At 53.4% G+C, this 15,080-nt stretch overlaps 1 protein-coding gene across 1 annotated transcript in view; it reads right to left on the bottom strand.

The window, feature by feature from the left end:
- Window positions 1–15,080, bottom strand: part of DNAH10 (dynein axonemal heavy chain 10) — a 129,574-nt gene that overhangs the window by 1,749 nt on the left and 112,745 nt on the right. The window contains exons 61-78 of the mRNA XM_032431401.1: window positions 14,416–14,637; window positions 13,983–14,130; window positions 12,362–12,641; window positions 11,819–12,048; window positions 10,539–10,812; window positions 9,361–9,465; window positions 8,565–8,719; window positions 7,960–8,114; window positions 6,781–6,964; window positions 5,973–6,173; window positions 5,141–5,350; window positions 4,879–4,974; window positions 4,063–4,234; window positions 3,481–3,612; window positions 3,094–3,305; window positions 2,835–3,002; window positions 1,445–1,625; window positions 233–378 (exon numbers count right to left, since the gene is read on the bottom strand). Coding sequence (XP_032287292.1) covers window positions 233–378; window positions 1,445–1,625; window positions 2,835–3,002; window positions 3,094–3,305; window positions 3,481–3,612; window positions 4,063–4,234; window positions 4,879–4,974; window positions 5,141–5,350; window positions 5,973–6,173; window positions 6,781–6,964; window positions 7,960–8,114; window positions 8,565–8,719; window positions 9,361–9,465; window positions 10,539–10,812; window positions 11,819–12,048; window positions 12,362–12,641; window positions 13,983–14,130; window positions 14,416–14,637 — 3,271 coding nt within the window. The remainder of the gene's footprint in view (window positions 1–232; window positions 379–1,444; window positions 1,626–2,834; window positions 3,003–3,093; window positions 3,306–3,480; window positions 3,613–4,062; window positions 4,235–4,878; window positions 4,975–5,140; window positions 5,351–5,972; window positions 6,174–6,780; window positions 6,965–7,959; window positions 8,115–8,564; window positions 8,720–9,360; window positions 9,466–10,538; window positions 10,813–11,818; window positions 12,049–12,361; window positions 12,642–13,982; window positions 14,131–14,415; window positions 14,638–15,080) is intronic.

The raw sequence follows: 15,080 nt of genomic DNA, 5'->3' as shown, positions 1-15,080 counted from the left end.
GCGAGGACTTGATGAGGCAGGACGTGACAGGAAGGGAGGCGTCTCTCCCGAAGTCAGTCTGGACCACAGCTCGGAGCGTCTCCGCTTACACACCTGTGCACACGTGGGTCTTCCCGGGCAGTGGCTCCACACTCGTGCCCTGTCTCGGGGCTTCCCCCACCCACCAAAGTTTAACCACCCGTGTTATAAAGGGCCAGAATGTCTGAACCACCCCAAGTGTGACCCCCCCCACCTGCAGTTTGAGGCGATGGGCTTCGATGGGGATGATCTTCAGAATCGGCAGGTCGACCACCAGCACCTTAGGTTTGCTCTTGATAAGACATCCTCTTTCTACATCCCAGTCAGCGCCTTCTAGATACAGTCCTGAGACAAAACATCCTAGAGATTCCAGGAAGAGACGGGGATTTCTGCGGAGGCACCGGCGGCTCTCCCGGGTGTCCGCGGTGCACGCACAACAAGTAACCGGCTCTCCGGCCCCAGACACAGCCCAGGCCTTTTTCCAAGAGAGGCGGCCGTCCTTTCTTCCCTTTGCGGAGGGACAGCCCAGACAGGACACTCTGTAGATCTCATGAGCCTCCCCCATAGCCTCGGCGAAGGGGCGAGGGGTGGGCGCCTCCCCCAGCAATCTGCTTCAAGGAACACGGCCCAAAACGCTGGAGCCCCGGGTTATAAAGACAGAAGCACCGGTCATTGGGTACCACGGCAACCCCAAGTTCTCCCTGAGCCAGAGGGAGTGGGGGCAGGGAGTCAAACCCAGCAGAGAAAATGGTGTCTGGGGAACAGGACACGACAGACATGCACAACAGCAGAGAACAGTCAGTCACCCAGAGAGCGTGGTGGCCCTGACACCTGCCAGTTCCTCTGAGACCTCGCTGGCCTTGTGCTACGGGGATGGTGAGCATCCCTGAACCTCTACCATGAAGCCCATCTCGACGAAGTTGGCTCAAGAGGGCTTTTGTTGCTCACGGTTAAATGTCCTCCGACTCCAGGGCCCCGCCCTAGGAAATGGCAGCTCCCAGCCAGAGTCTGCAGCATCAGTCACCCGTGTTGAAGGGACCTGACATTACAATTTATGGGTCCAACCTCATCTGATCTGCCTTCTGGCGCCCACGCCCCTGACCCCTCAGGGTTTCCAGGGAAGCCCTCGGGTGATCCAGTTCTGTTTGAGATCTAATTCTGACCGAGGAGCCCACTTCCCACAGAGGAGCCCAGTGAACATGGTTCAGGTCTCTCCTGACATCAACCCCAGGTCTCAGTGCTGAAACTGGCAGAGCAGCGCATGTGGCCACCCTCAGGCCAAGACTCGGGGAGTGCACACACAGCACCGCTGTCCACGGCAGCCTCACTTTCAAACGTGGCCTGGCCCTGTTTCAGCCCACACCATGCTTGTTGCTCTGCCTTGGGGACAGCTCGGGGAGGAGACTCCCCAGCCAGCTGACCGCACCTTGTCCTGCCCGCTCGTTCACTTCATCTGCATCTTGGAACTTGGTCACTTGCGTGAACAAGGTGGAGCGGTCAAGCGGCCAGTTGTTCTTCCGGCAGGTGGCCTGCACCAGGGCCGTGAGGTAGGACTCTGGGATGTGCAGCCCCGAGAGCCACATCACGCTGGGCTCGCTCTCGGTGACCTGGAGGGAAAGGAGGGAAGCTGGCAGGAGCCTGGGGCCAACATCAAATGCCAGGGCCAAGCGTGAACCAGATGTTCAGTTCTCGATTAAACATAGTTCACCTTGGCAGCAGAAAGATGGGCGTGGGTACAACTGGAAGCCTGCTGGGGAAAACAAGCTGAACTGCCTGATTCCAGAAGGAATGAAGATCTAGATGTAAAAGAACCAAGTCACAAAAGTACCAGATCAAATCTCCAATGGATGTTGTCAAGATTTTGGAGTTGGGAATGCTAAACCCAGAGGCCATAAAAGAACAGACTGATACATTTGACTAAATAAAACTGTAAGACTTTCTTACAGAAAAAAATGCCATAAGCAAAATCAAAAGACTTATGACAAGTTGGGGGAAACACAATACTGACAGACACACGGCTAATCTCCCTGATACACAAAGAGCTCCAAAAGATCATTTTAAAAAGATGGAGAGCTCGATAAAAATGAAATCAAGACACAAAAAGATGATTCACAGAAAAAGAAATGAGATACCTACGTGTGTGTGAGATATGCTCAGCCTCACCATAATTAAAGAAATGCACACCCACACATATTATTATTTACCTATCAGGGAGGAAAGATCCAAAATATTAAGAATACACAGTGTCGCAGAGAGGGGAGGAAATACTCGTGTTCGTTCACTGTGGTTCCCACTTCTCTAGAAGACTGTCTGACAAGAGCTGTCAGAATGTGAAATGCACACCCTGGGACCCAACTCTGCCATTGTAGGGATTTGCCTGTGAAATATACTCATGTGCGTAACTAAAGACATGGGCGCCGGAGTGTTGTCCCTCCTAGCTAAAAAGAGAAAAAACCCAAATGGAACCACCTAAGTGTCCATGAGGGGAAAGGACATGGAACATCTGTAAAACAGAGCCCCATTAAAAGAGTAAGTTAGATCCAAATGTACTTAGAGGAACAATGGCCAAGATGGACTCTGAGATGAATAAATCAGATTGTGCATAATAGGCTTCAAAGTCTTGAAAACGAAACAAAAAGGAAAAAACAATACAGGTATGCCTGTAGAGTCAGAGACCATTTCTAGAACACCCAGTCAACTGCAAACGGAAGGTACTACTGCGGAGTTAGAGAGAGGTTGGGAGTTGGAGGTGGTTGGGGGCAGGGTCAGTCCGGGCTGAACCTCGAACCAATGAAGAGACCGTTGCCTCTACTTACCCACAACGTGTACTGGCTGAACCGTCGCAGGAAGTAGAGCATCCAGTTCCCAAGGGACTTTAACGTGTCCGGGGCAAGCTTTCTCCAGATACTAGGGATTTGCCCGAGGAAAAGAGACCTGGCTACGTCATCTAACTCGTTGCTCATGCCAACTTCTCCCGCCAAGGCCTGTTCGCAGAATCGAGAGCAGTCAGGCAAGACCATCAGAAAACCGGGTGGTGTGTCTAGGCAGTGGTGTGCGCGTCAGGAGCATGCTCACCCTCTGAAGTTCAGCCAGAGACTTGGACATCCGTATGACGAGCTTGTTGAAGCGTTGCAGCTCCTGCAGAAGCACCACCGACGTGGGGGAGATTCCCACCCCAAGGTGCTTCCTGATCTGGTCCAAGTCAAAGATTTTAGGCATCTTGTTTTCTATGTCCTTGGCAATGTGGCCAATGTAATCATCTCGGCTGATGCCACTGCTGGATTCCCCTAAAACCAGGACAGTTTTTAGGGAAAGCAAGGCATCTGAGTGTTAGGACTGGGGCATCCTGAGCCTTCTGGTTCTTGGAAAGGCATCAACAATATACAGCCTACAGAACCAAGAGCACCCTGTGCCAACACCTTCCACCCTAACCAAACCAATTCCGCCCTCCACAGACTTCACCTGTCTGAGGCTGCAGCTCCAGCAAGTGGGCCCACATGTCCCGAGCCGCCTGAGTGTAATATCCAATCTCAGCATTGGAATGAAGACCAAACACTTCGGGTGTGTTGGCCAGTGGGAGGGCCTCAATGGCTTCTGTAATCAGAACGGGAATACACTGTCACACCACCCTCAATTTCTGAGGGCCCACCGCCTCAACATCCCCAGATAGGCAAGACTAATTTCCACTGCTTAAGGGGTGACACGTTTTTGAATAAAAATTCTATACCACCACACCCTAATACAGCTGTATGTTTAGCATTTATGAAAATGGCTCAGTGGGCTTCCCTTCCAGGCAGAATCTGACATATTTGTCATCATTCTAGGACAGGAAATCTGAACTAACTCCATCAATGCTGAGGCTATAAAGAACGTGCTGGGCCCCCTATAAAAACATGGAGCACGCCCACCAGCCAAGGATCCCCACCAGCAGAGAGGTCAGAAGAGCCATCAAGCCAACCATAGAAAACAGAACAGCTGAAATGTATGGTGGATCTCCCTTAGAAAACAATTTTAACATACGTTTTGATGCCTGAGAAATCTCACCAACGAATTTTTCCTTTACATCACCAACGGGGATTTTATAGTCCACTTCCTTATTCCGGAAGAAGTGGAATGGCTGGAAAGTGTCAAAAACGAAGTCTCCCAGGTACTCATCCATGTAGATGGTCAGGATGCGCCGATCGAAGCTGTCGATGGCCCGTCCTCCATACATAACCTGAGGTACAGGAAGCAAGAACTGGCTGGGAGCGCACGACCCACCAAGGGACCCCTGAGACCAGACGTGCCCTTGGGGATGCTCCTGCTGGCCTGGCCACTGTGCAGCTCAAACCATGTTGATGGCATGCCTTGTGACCCACTGTGAACAAGAGGTGCCTTCATGAAGAGCGGGAAGCCCGTATGCCATTTGCAAAATCCCCAAAACCTAGTGAACAGACCACAAAACCATCAAAAAAGCCAGCTGCCACTTTGGTCTTTGGAATTGGTGATGTCCCTGTGTGTGCCACCTGCAGGGCATGGGGGTGGGGGCTGTATAAAGTAATGGTCTCCAGAGTGGCCCTCCATGCCCGCTGGACAGGAACAAGATTACAATGACAGGCCCGAGGCCATGCCCACCCCTAGAGAACACAGCCCCCACAGTGATGAATCCAGAGCGTCCGTGGGGATGGAGCCCACTTAGGAGAAAGACACCCAGGTGATGAGCCAACAGAATTCCTCAGAGACCTCAGGCCTTCCGCTGATGGGTGGCAGAAGCAAGAGGGGAGTCACCAAGGGCTTAGAGGTCACGCACGGGGCCACAGGCCACAGCCCATCTCCAGCCCCAGGAGGCAGCCCATGAAGGGTCCCCCAAGATGCTCCTACCTCTCCAATGAGGTACTTGAGGCTGCCCCACGGGATCCTAGGGTCATGTTGCTGGAAGGCTTTTGTTAGGTACGTGTTCAGAATCTCCATGCAGACCTTAAAAGAGGAGGGACTGGCGTGGTTATCCCCCAACCTATGAAGTCACTCCCGTGCTGACCCTTTCCTGAAGTGTGGGCGGGAGCAGCCGGGTGGTCGTGAACTTGGAGAAAGGGTCGGGGGAGATGAGCCGGGTAAGGGGGACCAGCAGCCGCTGCGTCTTCACCTGGAAGTCAGACTCATTGAAGTCATAGTACACATTCCACCCGATCTTCCCGAACTTTCTCCTCTCCTGTACCACCGCATGGAAGAACGCCAGCACATAGACCAGGGACTTGAAGGCCGGGTGCGGACACTGCTCCAGCATGTCTTGAGAGATCTTGAAGTACGTTGCTCTCATGTTGAGTTTCAGCCCATTGGGGGGCTCTGTAACAACCTGTCAGAAGACAAATCATGACCGAAACCACGGACCCCTGAGTCCAGCTTTGAAGAGGGTGCAAAATGTAGACATCTCGGCTTTCCCTTCCCCTCTGTGCGGCCACCTTTCCCATCCCCCACACAGCAAACGTCTCTTGTGAAAGGCCCGGCAAAGAAGTTAGGGAACGAGATATTGTTCTGGCTCCTGTTCATCAAATGACCCAAGGAAGGTGCTTTAGCTTCTCTGGACCGTGGAAAGTAGTTAAGTTTTCCCTCAACCTGCCCCAGATGACAAAACCTTTCCAAACACAACTTCTCTGGAGAGTAAGTTAAGCGGGGCATATAATCCGCTAGAGCACTGCAGATATGGGCAGAAGGTTTCATAAATGTGAAGTATAGGAAAACGAACCTAGATAGTGTTTTGGATACGTGCGGAAGTGGTAGAGACAGGCCTGAGAGGCGTTAACTGTCCCCCCCCCCGAAAATCGTCACCCAACACAGGACAGTGCTTATCTCTGAAGAGAGAGGAAGAGATGGACGTGGGAAGGGTGGGTGTGAGGGTCCGGCTCTGTCCTAGATTCCCAAACACACATGCATGCACACACGGGGCTGGAGGGCCGGGGTGTCTGTAGAAGCCAGACCTTCAAGGACTTCTGCAGAATCCCAATGGGGAAGCCCTTGGTGGGGTCTGTGGTGAGCCACAGGCGGAAGTCCGGGTGCGGCTTGCTGATCCTCTCCAGGGACTTCTCCAGATCTTTCAGCCACTGGACCAGGAGGTGGCAGTTCTGCAGCATCAGCCACTGCCCGCGGGCCACTGCTGTCTCCAGCAGCTGCAGAGCTACCTGCACCGGGAGATGGCGCGGGGGCAGGGGGTCGGCGCCCCAAAGCCACGCTGGCCCCATGCTCTCCCAGACACCCACTCCACACCCCCCGGAAATGAGCAGCCCACCCCTGCAGGAGCCAGGGACCCAGGAGCTCCAGAGGTGCCTTCCAAGAACTAGCTTTCAGAATGCCTTCAGGGCCTGGAAGACGAGCCAGCACCTTCCACCCACCGGCCTCCCTCAGCCCCGGGAGCTCCAGGTTCTCTGGGACAGTCGCACTGGCGCCCTGACTATGTCCGTGGCCATGCCCTGGGGGCAGTGACAGCCCCGATCTGAAACGGGCACGTCACCGGGACAGGAGGAGATGACGACTACGTGTGAACAGACGTTGGGAACAACAGGGCACAGCGGCCCGGCAGTGTCAGCATGACAGCATGCCCGCTGGGGGACCACACGGCTGTCATGCACCATCCGGGCACCCGGGCACCGGAGCGCACTGCCCAGAGGACCGGAAATGCACCCAGCTCTCGCGTGGAGCGGCACCCTCAAAACCAGATACTAACCAACTGTTAACAGGGGCAGGGACCTCACCTAAATTTAGAGTTCGTTCCTTCCAACAACAAATTACCTTTTCTTGGCCTTGACCCATGGCGAGGAATTTGAGGCGGTTTCCTCCAAAACCACTGCGCTCGGCTAATTTCATAAGGTCGCTGGCAGGGTCAGAGCCGGGACTGAGGATGAACACAATGGGCGAGTTTGGAGTGCTCTGCTCAAAGATGGCCTCGAAGCTGATCATGGGGGGCTGCACGTACCTAGTGAAGGAAACAAAGCAGGGGCTCTTGTGGAGGACAGCCACAGCGCGCTCACCTCACCCCAGCCAGAACCTTCTGGCTATTCCTCTGGTATAGGTCTGCACAGGTTAGAGTCCAATGTCTACACACACATCACACACAGGAGGGTGAACTCCTAGGTGACACGGGCCCCACTGCGTCCCCCTAGCGCACCCCAGCACATTCATGGGGGCGCCTCCGACAGGGGCCCTTCCAGGCAGACGTCCCCACAACACACAACCCAGAGGCCCCACGCCAACAACTCCACAGGTATGTCCTGAATAGCCCACTTCTCAAGATTTTTGAAAATTAGTTACCAACACATCAGGCTTGGGCGATTTGACACAGAAATCCAAATTTGTAACTTCTTTCTAAGAGTCGGGGGATCCAGCCACTGGGAGGGGGGCCCCTGCCAGCTGGTGTCAGTCAGCAGGAGCTAAGGGGCAACTGCCCCTGTGGACCAGGCTTGACCTCTCCCATGTGCCGCCGTCCCCAGCCAGCCCTGCACACTCGTTGCCTTCTGAGGTTGAGTTTGCAAGCCCAAGTTATCTGCCTGTCTTCAGTTCCAGAGCCGTGCTGTCCAGTACGGAAGGCATTCGGCGCATGTGGCCACTGAGCACTGCAAGTGTGGCCAGTCCAAACCGAGCTGTGCGGTAAGGCTAAATGACGACTCTGAAGACTTAATACTAAATAAATAAATATTTCCATAATGTTTGCATTGATTACATGTTGAAATGATATTTTAATGTGCTGAGTTAAATAAAATGTAATTAAAATTAACTTCATCCATTTCTTCTGAACGCGGCTACTAGAAAACTTTACACACGTGACTCCCACTGAACCTCTCCCGAATAGCACGGAACTAGAGTGACTAACACCGCCCAAAGTTGGGCGGCCACCGCTGTCTGCGAGTCCGGGGTGCGGGCGGGCGGGGACGAGCCCACAGAAGGGCCAAGCAAACTCCGTAACACACTTACTTCTCTCCCATTGTTTCAGTCACGTAGTCGGTCACTGCCCGATACACCCGATCCACACGGAAACAGCGCAAAATAAGCAACTTCTGGAAAGGGGTGATGTTGTTATCGTAACCCAAGGGAAATGGATACTGCTCGAGTGAGTCCAGGTCATACCACTAGGAAAAGAGCATTCATGGTGGCATCAACTTGGGAACGATATAGGCCCCCATTTTTATATGAAGCTCCCAAAAGTCGCTTTATAAAGGAATGAAACCTATACAAGTATGAACCTCAAAGTCACTTCTAGTCAGATGTGTCATTTTCTACCTCCCCCGCCCCCAAAAAAACTACGAACTTCAGGAAGGGAGGGGCTGAGTCTTTTTCACTGTTGAGTCCCATGGCAAGTGCCCATTTCTCAGATGGATGGATGGGTGGATGGACAGATGGATGGTTCTCCCAAACACCAGCTGAACCACATAAAGGAGAATTCCATCAAGGGTGTTGGAGGGAGCTGACTCCACTCTGAACGGGTCACTCAGGGGTCACAAGGCATAAGGCTATGGTTGAAATCTCAAGCCCACCGACATGGAGGGAAGGGAAGGAGGAGAGCGAGAACATGGTCTCACCTCCTGCCAGACCGCCACATGTTTCTCCACATCATCAGGAAGATTCCCAAAGTTGTCTGAGAACATTTCTGATAAAAGCATGATATCTTCCCAGCCCTGGTCAGACAACCATGCACAGGGCTTTTTTCGTTGGCTCTTCTCCAGGGAAATGTTTCCTAATCACAACAGAAGATGGGAAGTAAACAGCCAGCAGCAACGTGCTGGGAGGAGTGAGTAGCTCAGGACTTCGACTTCTCCCACTCTGAGGAGAGACCCGCGTCTCCAGAGGGGATGGACGGAGAAGGACACGTAGGCTCACCTTGTCACTGTTGGGGACCCCACCCAGGCAGCTCAGCGTGGCTTCCGGCCTCGGGGCAGCCTGTGGGCAGAGACCCCGCTGCTCCAGGCCAGACCAGAACCACTTCTGAGGCTGCAATTATCAACTGAAATATTTAGTAAAGCAGTGCTGTTGGACGGTGCCCGGGGTTGGGGGGGGGGGGTGCTCAGTCGGTTAAGCGTCTGCCTTCGGCTCAGGTCGTGATCCCAGGGTCCTGGGATCAAGCCCTGCATCGGGCTCCCTGCTCAGTGGGGAGCCTGCTTCTCCCTCTCCCTCTGTGGCTCCCCCTGCTTGTGCTCTCTCTTTCACTCTCTCTCTCAAATAAATTAATTTTTTTTTTTTAATTGTGCTGCTGGAAGCCAAGTTCTAAGGAGAAGTTTGGTAATACTCTGGTTTGTTTTAACGAACCTCCGTGTGTGTGCAATGGGGGGGAGGGGGGTCAAGGAAGTGGGGAAGAATGAAAGGAGGCACGTTCATCACCTTTTAAGAAGAAATCTAATTCTTCCTGGGGGACTCTGCCTTCTGCTTGTTCTATCTTGATCGTCATATTGAAAGAGAAGAGTAACTTGTGTCTCTCAAACAACCCTGGAGGGAAACATCAGACGGGCACTGATGAGGTAAATTCGCTTTCAAAGTGGACTTTCCTACACACGACAAGCTTAAACGTAAGAGAAATGAACTGAACGGCCGGACATCTCGGTGGCGCCCGGCACCCCCAGCCCTCCACCCCCTGGAGGTCCGCGGCTGAGCCCACACAGCGCGGGCCCGGTTTGCGCAGGGAGCCCACGAGCCAGCCTGCAGTCCCGCTCACTCGTGCACGTCCGCAGCGGCCCTGCCTGCCGCACCCACCGCACCTGCCTGGGAGAACAGAGCGGGGTCCAAAGGCGGCGGGAGGACCGCGCCATAGAAGGCCAGAGCCACCTTCTCGACGGAACACGGGTCGTTTGTCTAACCCTAAGTGCGAGCTCTTGTCTGGCGTCATCTAGGGGAGGCGTTAGCAAGCTCCCTGTAAAAGGCTAGATAGGAAATATTTCCGACGTTACAGGCTGTCTCCATAATTACTCATCCACCCCTGCAGCGGGGAAGCGACCACAGACGACTATAGACAAATGGCCCTGCCGGGTTCCAGCAGCACATTATTTACACAAGCAGGCAGGGGGCCAGACCTGGCCTGCTGGTCCCAGTTTGCCAACCTCCACTGCGGAGCAAGCACATTCCACCAACAGATTGGTTAGTGATGGGGGATGCTGAATACTGAAGTTCTTCTTCTTTAAAATAAAAAACAACAACAGCAACATAAGAAATGTGTTCTTGGGGGAAAAACTGTGTAAGTCAACATCTGTGACTTGAATTCTAGCTTCTGTGCGCTGCAAGAAGTAAGCGAGCCCTGTAGGGACAACAGTCCTCAACCTTTTTCCTGCCCAACTGGAATGGGCTGAATTGTGTCCCCCCCCCCAAATCCATATGTTGAAGCTCTGACCCCCAGTGCCTCTGAATGTGACAGTGTTGGGAGTGGGGGCCTTTAAAGAGGGAACGAAGGTAAACCGAGGCTGTTAGGGTGGGCCCTGATCCCCTCTGCCTCACATCCTCCACAGAAGAGATCCGGACACACAGACGGACGCCAGAGGTGCACGCACACAGAGCAGAGGGGTGCTCACCCGTGCAACCGTAGTTATAGATGTTAAAGGTCAGCGTGTCCATAATGTTCCGTAATCGCTTCATGAGAATGGAATCAGGCAGGGACTTTTTAAGTGACAAGCCAAAGACCTCCAGGAAGGCGATGAGGGAGTACTGGTACATGGCATTGACCAGGGCCATCTCGGACAGCACGAAGAACAGGATGGCTCCCCTCCTGGCGGCCGGCCGGTAGCCATCCCGCAGCCTGTCGATGTCCAGGGCTGTCTTCTCCGCCAGCTTGAGCTTCTCTGATACCTAAAAAGAAGGTGTGCGTCACCGTGGAAACGGGGAGACTGACACCGTCACCAGGATGACTTAGGAAATGGGCAAGAACGTAAGGAATAGAGAGAGCAAGAGTGGGAGGGAGCAGCAGAGAAATCTGTGCAGCGCTTGCTGCGGTTTGCAGAGCTCCTACCCTCTGGCCAGATGCTTGTCGGCCAGACTCCCCAGCACCTGTGCCCCGTCCTTCTAGTAACAGTCCCTGACTTCAACTTACACACTCCAACTTCCCCCCTCTCTTCCCATATGTGGGGTCCACCCCAACCCCAGGAGAGGAGCGTGTGACCCAGGCCCAGCCAGTCTAGACACAGCATCCCCGGCCATGGGATCGGCTTGGGGTGGACATGTGACTGAAATGACTCTCGGGACCTTCATGATAGGGACAGGTAACAATTCTCACTCTTCCCTTTGGACCTGAACCTGAGGGGGCATGAGGCCATACCCACCTGGTGACCATGAGGGAAACTTGACTCATGGGGAGGCAGAGAATGAAGCCACCCCAACAAAAGGCCCAGCCCAGAAATGGAGAGAAACTGAGTCCTGATGATATGCTTAGGTCCTGAATCCAGCCCTGCCTGAAGCCATCCCTGGACTTTCTGTATTCTAAGCTAATAATTTCCCTTTTGACTTAAGCCAAGTAGAGCTGGGTTTTCTATCACACTTAACTCAAAGAGGCTGACCTGATGCACAAGGGTCCCTGGGAACACCTCTAGGGCTCCCCTCCCCATAGCACACCCCAATAGAGGTGGCCTGTTCTCATCAGGCAAACCCTCAGGTGACTAAGAGCCCAAATCCGATGCCAGCAGAGGTGGCTGTCCCCACACCCCCACCCCCCACGCCAACACCTCAGCTTCTAAGATGCAGGAATGAGGCCCTGAGATCCCCGAGTCCAATCTTCTCCTTGAGCAGATAAGGGAACTGGTGCTCCAGAGGCATCACCCCGCCCCCTCCCAGTGCAATGCACTTTCCATGCAGTGGATACCTCCGTGGCCTTGGATTTGGTCTCCTCCAGGGTCTGCACCAGCTCCACGTTGTCCAGCATGTTCCCCGTGGAGGTCGCCAGTTCCCGAAGGAGGGAGTCTTCCAAATCCTTCAGCAGGTTCTTGTTCTCACTCGTCTCCTGGATGAGGTGCTCCCGCTGCTCCTCCAGCTCTCGCCTCTCGGAGGCCACTAGCACGCTCAGCAGCTGGTCCTCGAGGCCTTTCAGTGTGACTGTGGGAGGAAGGGGAGGCTGTCACCGCTGGGCACCCCGCGTCTCCTCACCTGCTGCACGCTTGTGCCTGGCGCGGGCAAGCGGAGGGTGCATCTGAGCCAGCATTTCGGGAACTCGAGGACTCGCTCCTGCCATTACTCTAAAGCCACCGGTCAGAACAACATGGAGATGCTCCTCCACAGAGTGGAGAGCGACAGGAGTGCAGAGGCTCCCACAGATCGGGGAGCCCGAGTTGAAAGCACAGCTGGAACTCCCATTGTGGTCTCTGTGGTAACCACCCCAATTTGCCACTGAGCTTGTGTAGATCCTCACCCGTGTAGTTGATGACCATGGCCTTCCCAAACACAGACGGGGTGTATCTGGGATTGGCCAGCTTGGTGTTTAGGTACAGTCTGAAATTTGAATCGTAATCCACTTCCTTATCTCCCAGTATGATGAACTGCCGTCCTTGGACGACTTTGATATTTTTCTCTAAGACGTTATCAATCACAGGATCGATGTACTCATCCACGTCATGGAACAGGAAAGGAGTCCCATACTTTATGGACATCTCCAGCTGCTTCAGGAAGTCAGGGTCATTAAAGGAAGCCACCTGGAAGACAGGGGTGCTGTGCGCTCAGCAAACATAGGAGGAGAGCGCTCCCGGAACAGGGAGTGGGCATGCCGGGGCCTCAGAGGGAGCCACAGGGGAGAAAGAATGAGGGAGAGAAGCAAAGCATGAGACCCATGGAAGCCGGAAACCTATTAGGTTCAGGCTCTGAGCAGCCTGAAGGAATCATGACAGAGTCTCATTACGACTTGCAGGATGGGCCATCTCAGGCCCCTGGCAGGCTGGGGGGGGGGGGGGGGCGGAGTTGAGGACCATCTCTGCATTAATAACATTTGTCTCACTATGTATATTTTAGAGGTAGACCCTGCCCCCCAACAGCAGGTACGTACTTGGGAGCAAGGATTCGAAAAAAAAATAAGGAAAAAGCAGAACTGAGAATCATGAGTTTGTGAACTAGTTCAGCAAAAAGTGATTGGGGCCAGCAATTTCACCCAGGGAAATTGAACACATATACCCACCAAAAAAAAAAAGTGCATGTGAATGTTCACAGCAGCATTATTCATAATAGCCAAAAAGTAGAAATCATCCAAATGCCCATCAATGGATAAATGGATGGTAGAATGTGGTCCATCCCCACAATGGACTATGATTCAGCCACAAAGAGGAAGGAAGCGCGGACACCTGCTACAACCCGGGTGAGCCTTGCAAACATGATGCTCCGTGAAAGGAGCCAGACACAAAGGCCACATAGTGCATGATTCCATTTATGTGAAATGTCCAGAGGAGGCGAATCTATAAAATACATTAGTGGTTGCTAGGAGACGGGGAGGGGGGAAATGGAAGGATGGTTGGGGGGGCGGCGACGGCTAAAGCACACAGCATTGCTTTTTGGGGTGGTAAAACCTGATTCTGGTGATTGTTATACAACTCTGCATATAATACACTAAAAACCATTTAGTTGTATACTTTAAATGGGTGGATTTTACAGTATGTGAATTATATCTCAACCAGAAGATATTGAGATATCTTTCCTCCATTCCAAAAGAAAAAAATGACTGAACACCTCAGGCCACCAAGCACTGTGCAGGTAGGGGGACACAAAGATAAGGGAAGCACGATGTCCAGCTTCAAGCCGCTCACAGCTGAGAAGCAACACACAGGTCAGAAGGCAAAGCCCAGGGCAGGTCATGCTGCCCTCAAGGACTCAACAGGGTGGGCACGCAGGGAGGGGGAGGGCTCCGCCCAGGGGCGGACAGGACATTTTCAGCAGGGCATTGCCAGGGGCCCAGGGCTGCCAGGTAAAGACGGTGGGAGAGACAGGCTGTGCCCCGAGAGCAGGCAGTGAGTGAGGGCAGAGGACACCCAGGGAGGAGTGGGCCATACCCGCAGGTTATTTTTCTCCTCTTTTCTCTTTATCCAGTTGAGGGCCTGCTGCTGGGGGTCGATGCAGAGGGGGAAGCGGCTGGCCCGGGTGGTAAGGATGCCATTCTGAACCGAGAGCTCATCAGGGGGCAGTCCCTGGGATCCCCACCTGGAAGGGACAGTGACAGGGAAGTCTATTTTTCTTGTCAAGTTGCGACTGAGTGCTAAGAGTGGTAGGATTGGCCTTCCAGAACAATCTACCAACCCCCAAGCTGCTCAACACTCCTCAGGGTCGGGGAAGCTGGATTTGCAGCTCAACCTGCCATTTCTGTGCAATCAGGTCGGCTGCACCCCTCGCTTTCCCCTGCCAGGGTGATGCCCACGTGGACCATGCACCGTACCCCCCCTCCCCCCACAAGGCCCCCTCATCCTCTGGGCTCAGGGTCACACACACCTGCTGATCTCAACATCATCTGTGAGCAGGTTTTCTAACCGGAAAGGCTGGCTCAGGGGAATCTCCCGCTCCAGGAGATCATTCTGCCAAACTTGGTTGACCATCTGGTCACGGAACTCCCACGTGAACGCGCCCTCGTAGCTCAGGAAAGCCGCGCAAAGCAGGCAGTCCCCCAGCAGCTTCACCCGCCGGTGCATCAGCTCATCCAGGTCGTTCAGCCACCTGGTGCAGGAGACGGGGGCTGCAGTAAGCCGTTATCTTCTGGCACAATCAAAAGGAACATTCTAGAAGAACCACCCTGACACACTGCTAATGGGGCTAGCCAGAAGGAAACTTTGTTGGAGATAGTCCCTTCTTTTAGAAACAAAGATTGCCAGGTCATTTTGCAACTTCCCACCCTAATGAGCCCAGTGTTTTGGAAGACCCTGTTCAATTGCAAGGCTCAGCAGAACCCAGCATCTACAGGGCTGGAGAAATGTTTGCAGGAGGCATCTAGTCTCAAAGCTATTTATTAAGTAGTAATCACATTGTTTCTGAATGCTTTAATCAGCAACTTGCAGACATGCCCAGCAGAACTCAGGAGCTCTGGTCCTGCTTGGTGACAAAATTCTACCTTCTACCGAAGATAAAATGCAATAGATGTTTTATTTGGCCCCTTCCGCTAA

The sequence above is a fragment of the Phoca vitulina genome, unplaced genomic scaffold (genome assembly GCF_004348235.1).
Source record: "Phoca vitulina isolate PV1807 unplaced genomic scaffold, GSC_HSeal_1.0 scaffold46, whole genome shotgun sequence".
In the NCBI taxonomy this organism is placed as follows: Eukaryota; Metazoa; Chordata; class Mammalia; order Carnivora; family Phocidae; genus Phoca; species Phoca vitulina.
Note: the sequence above shows the minus strand (reverse complement) of the source record. Positions and strands in the feature narration are given on the sequence as shown.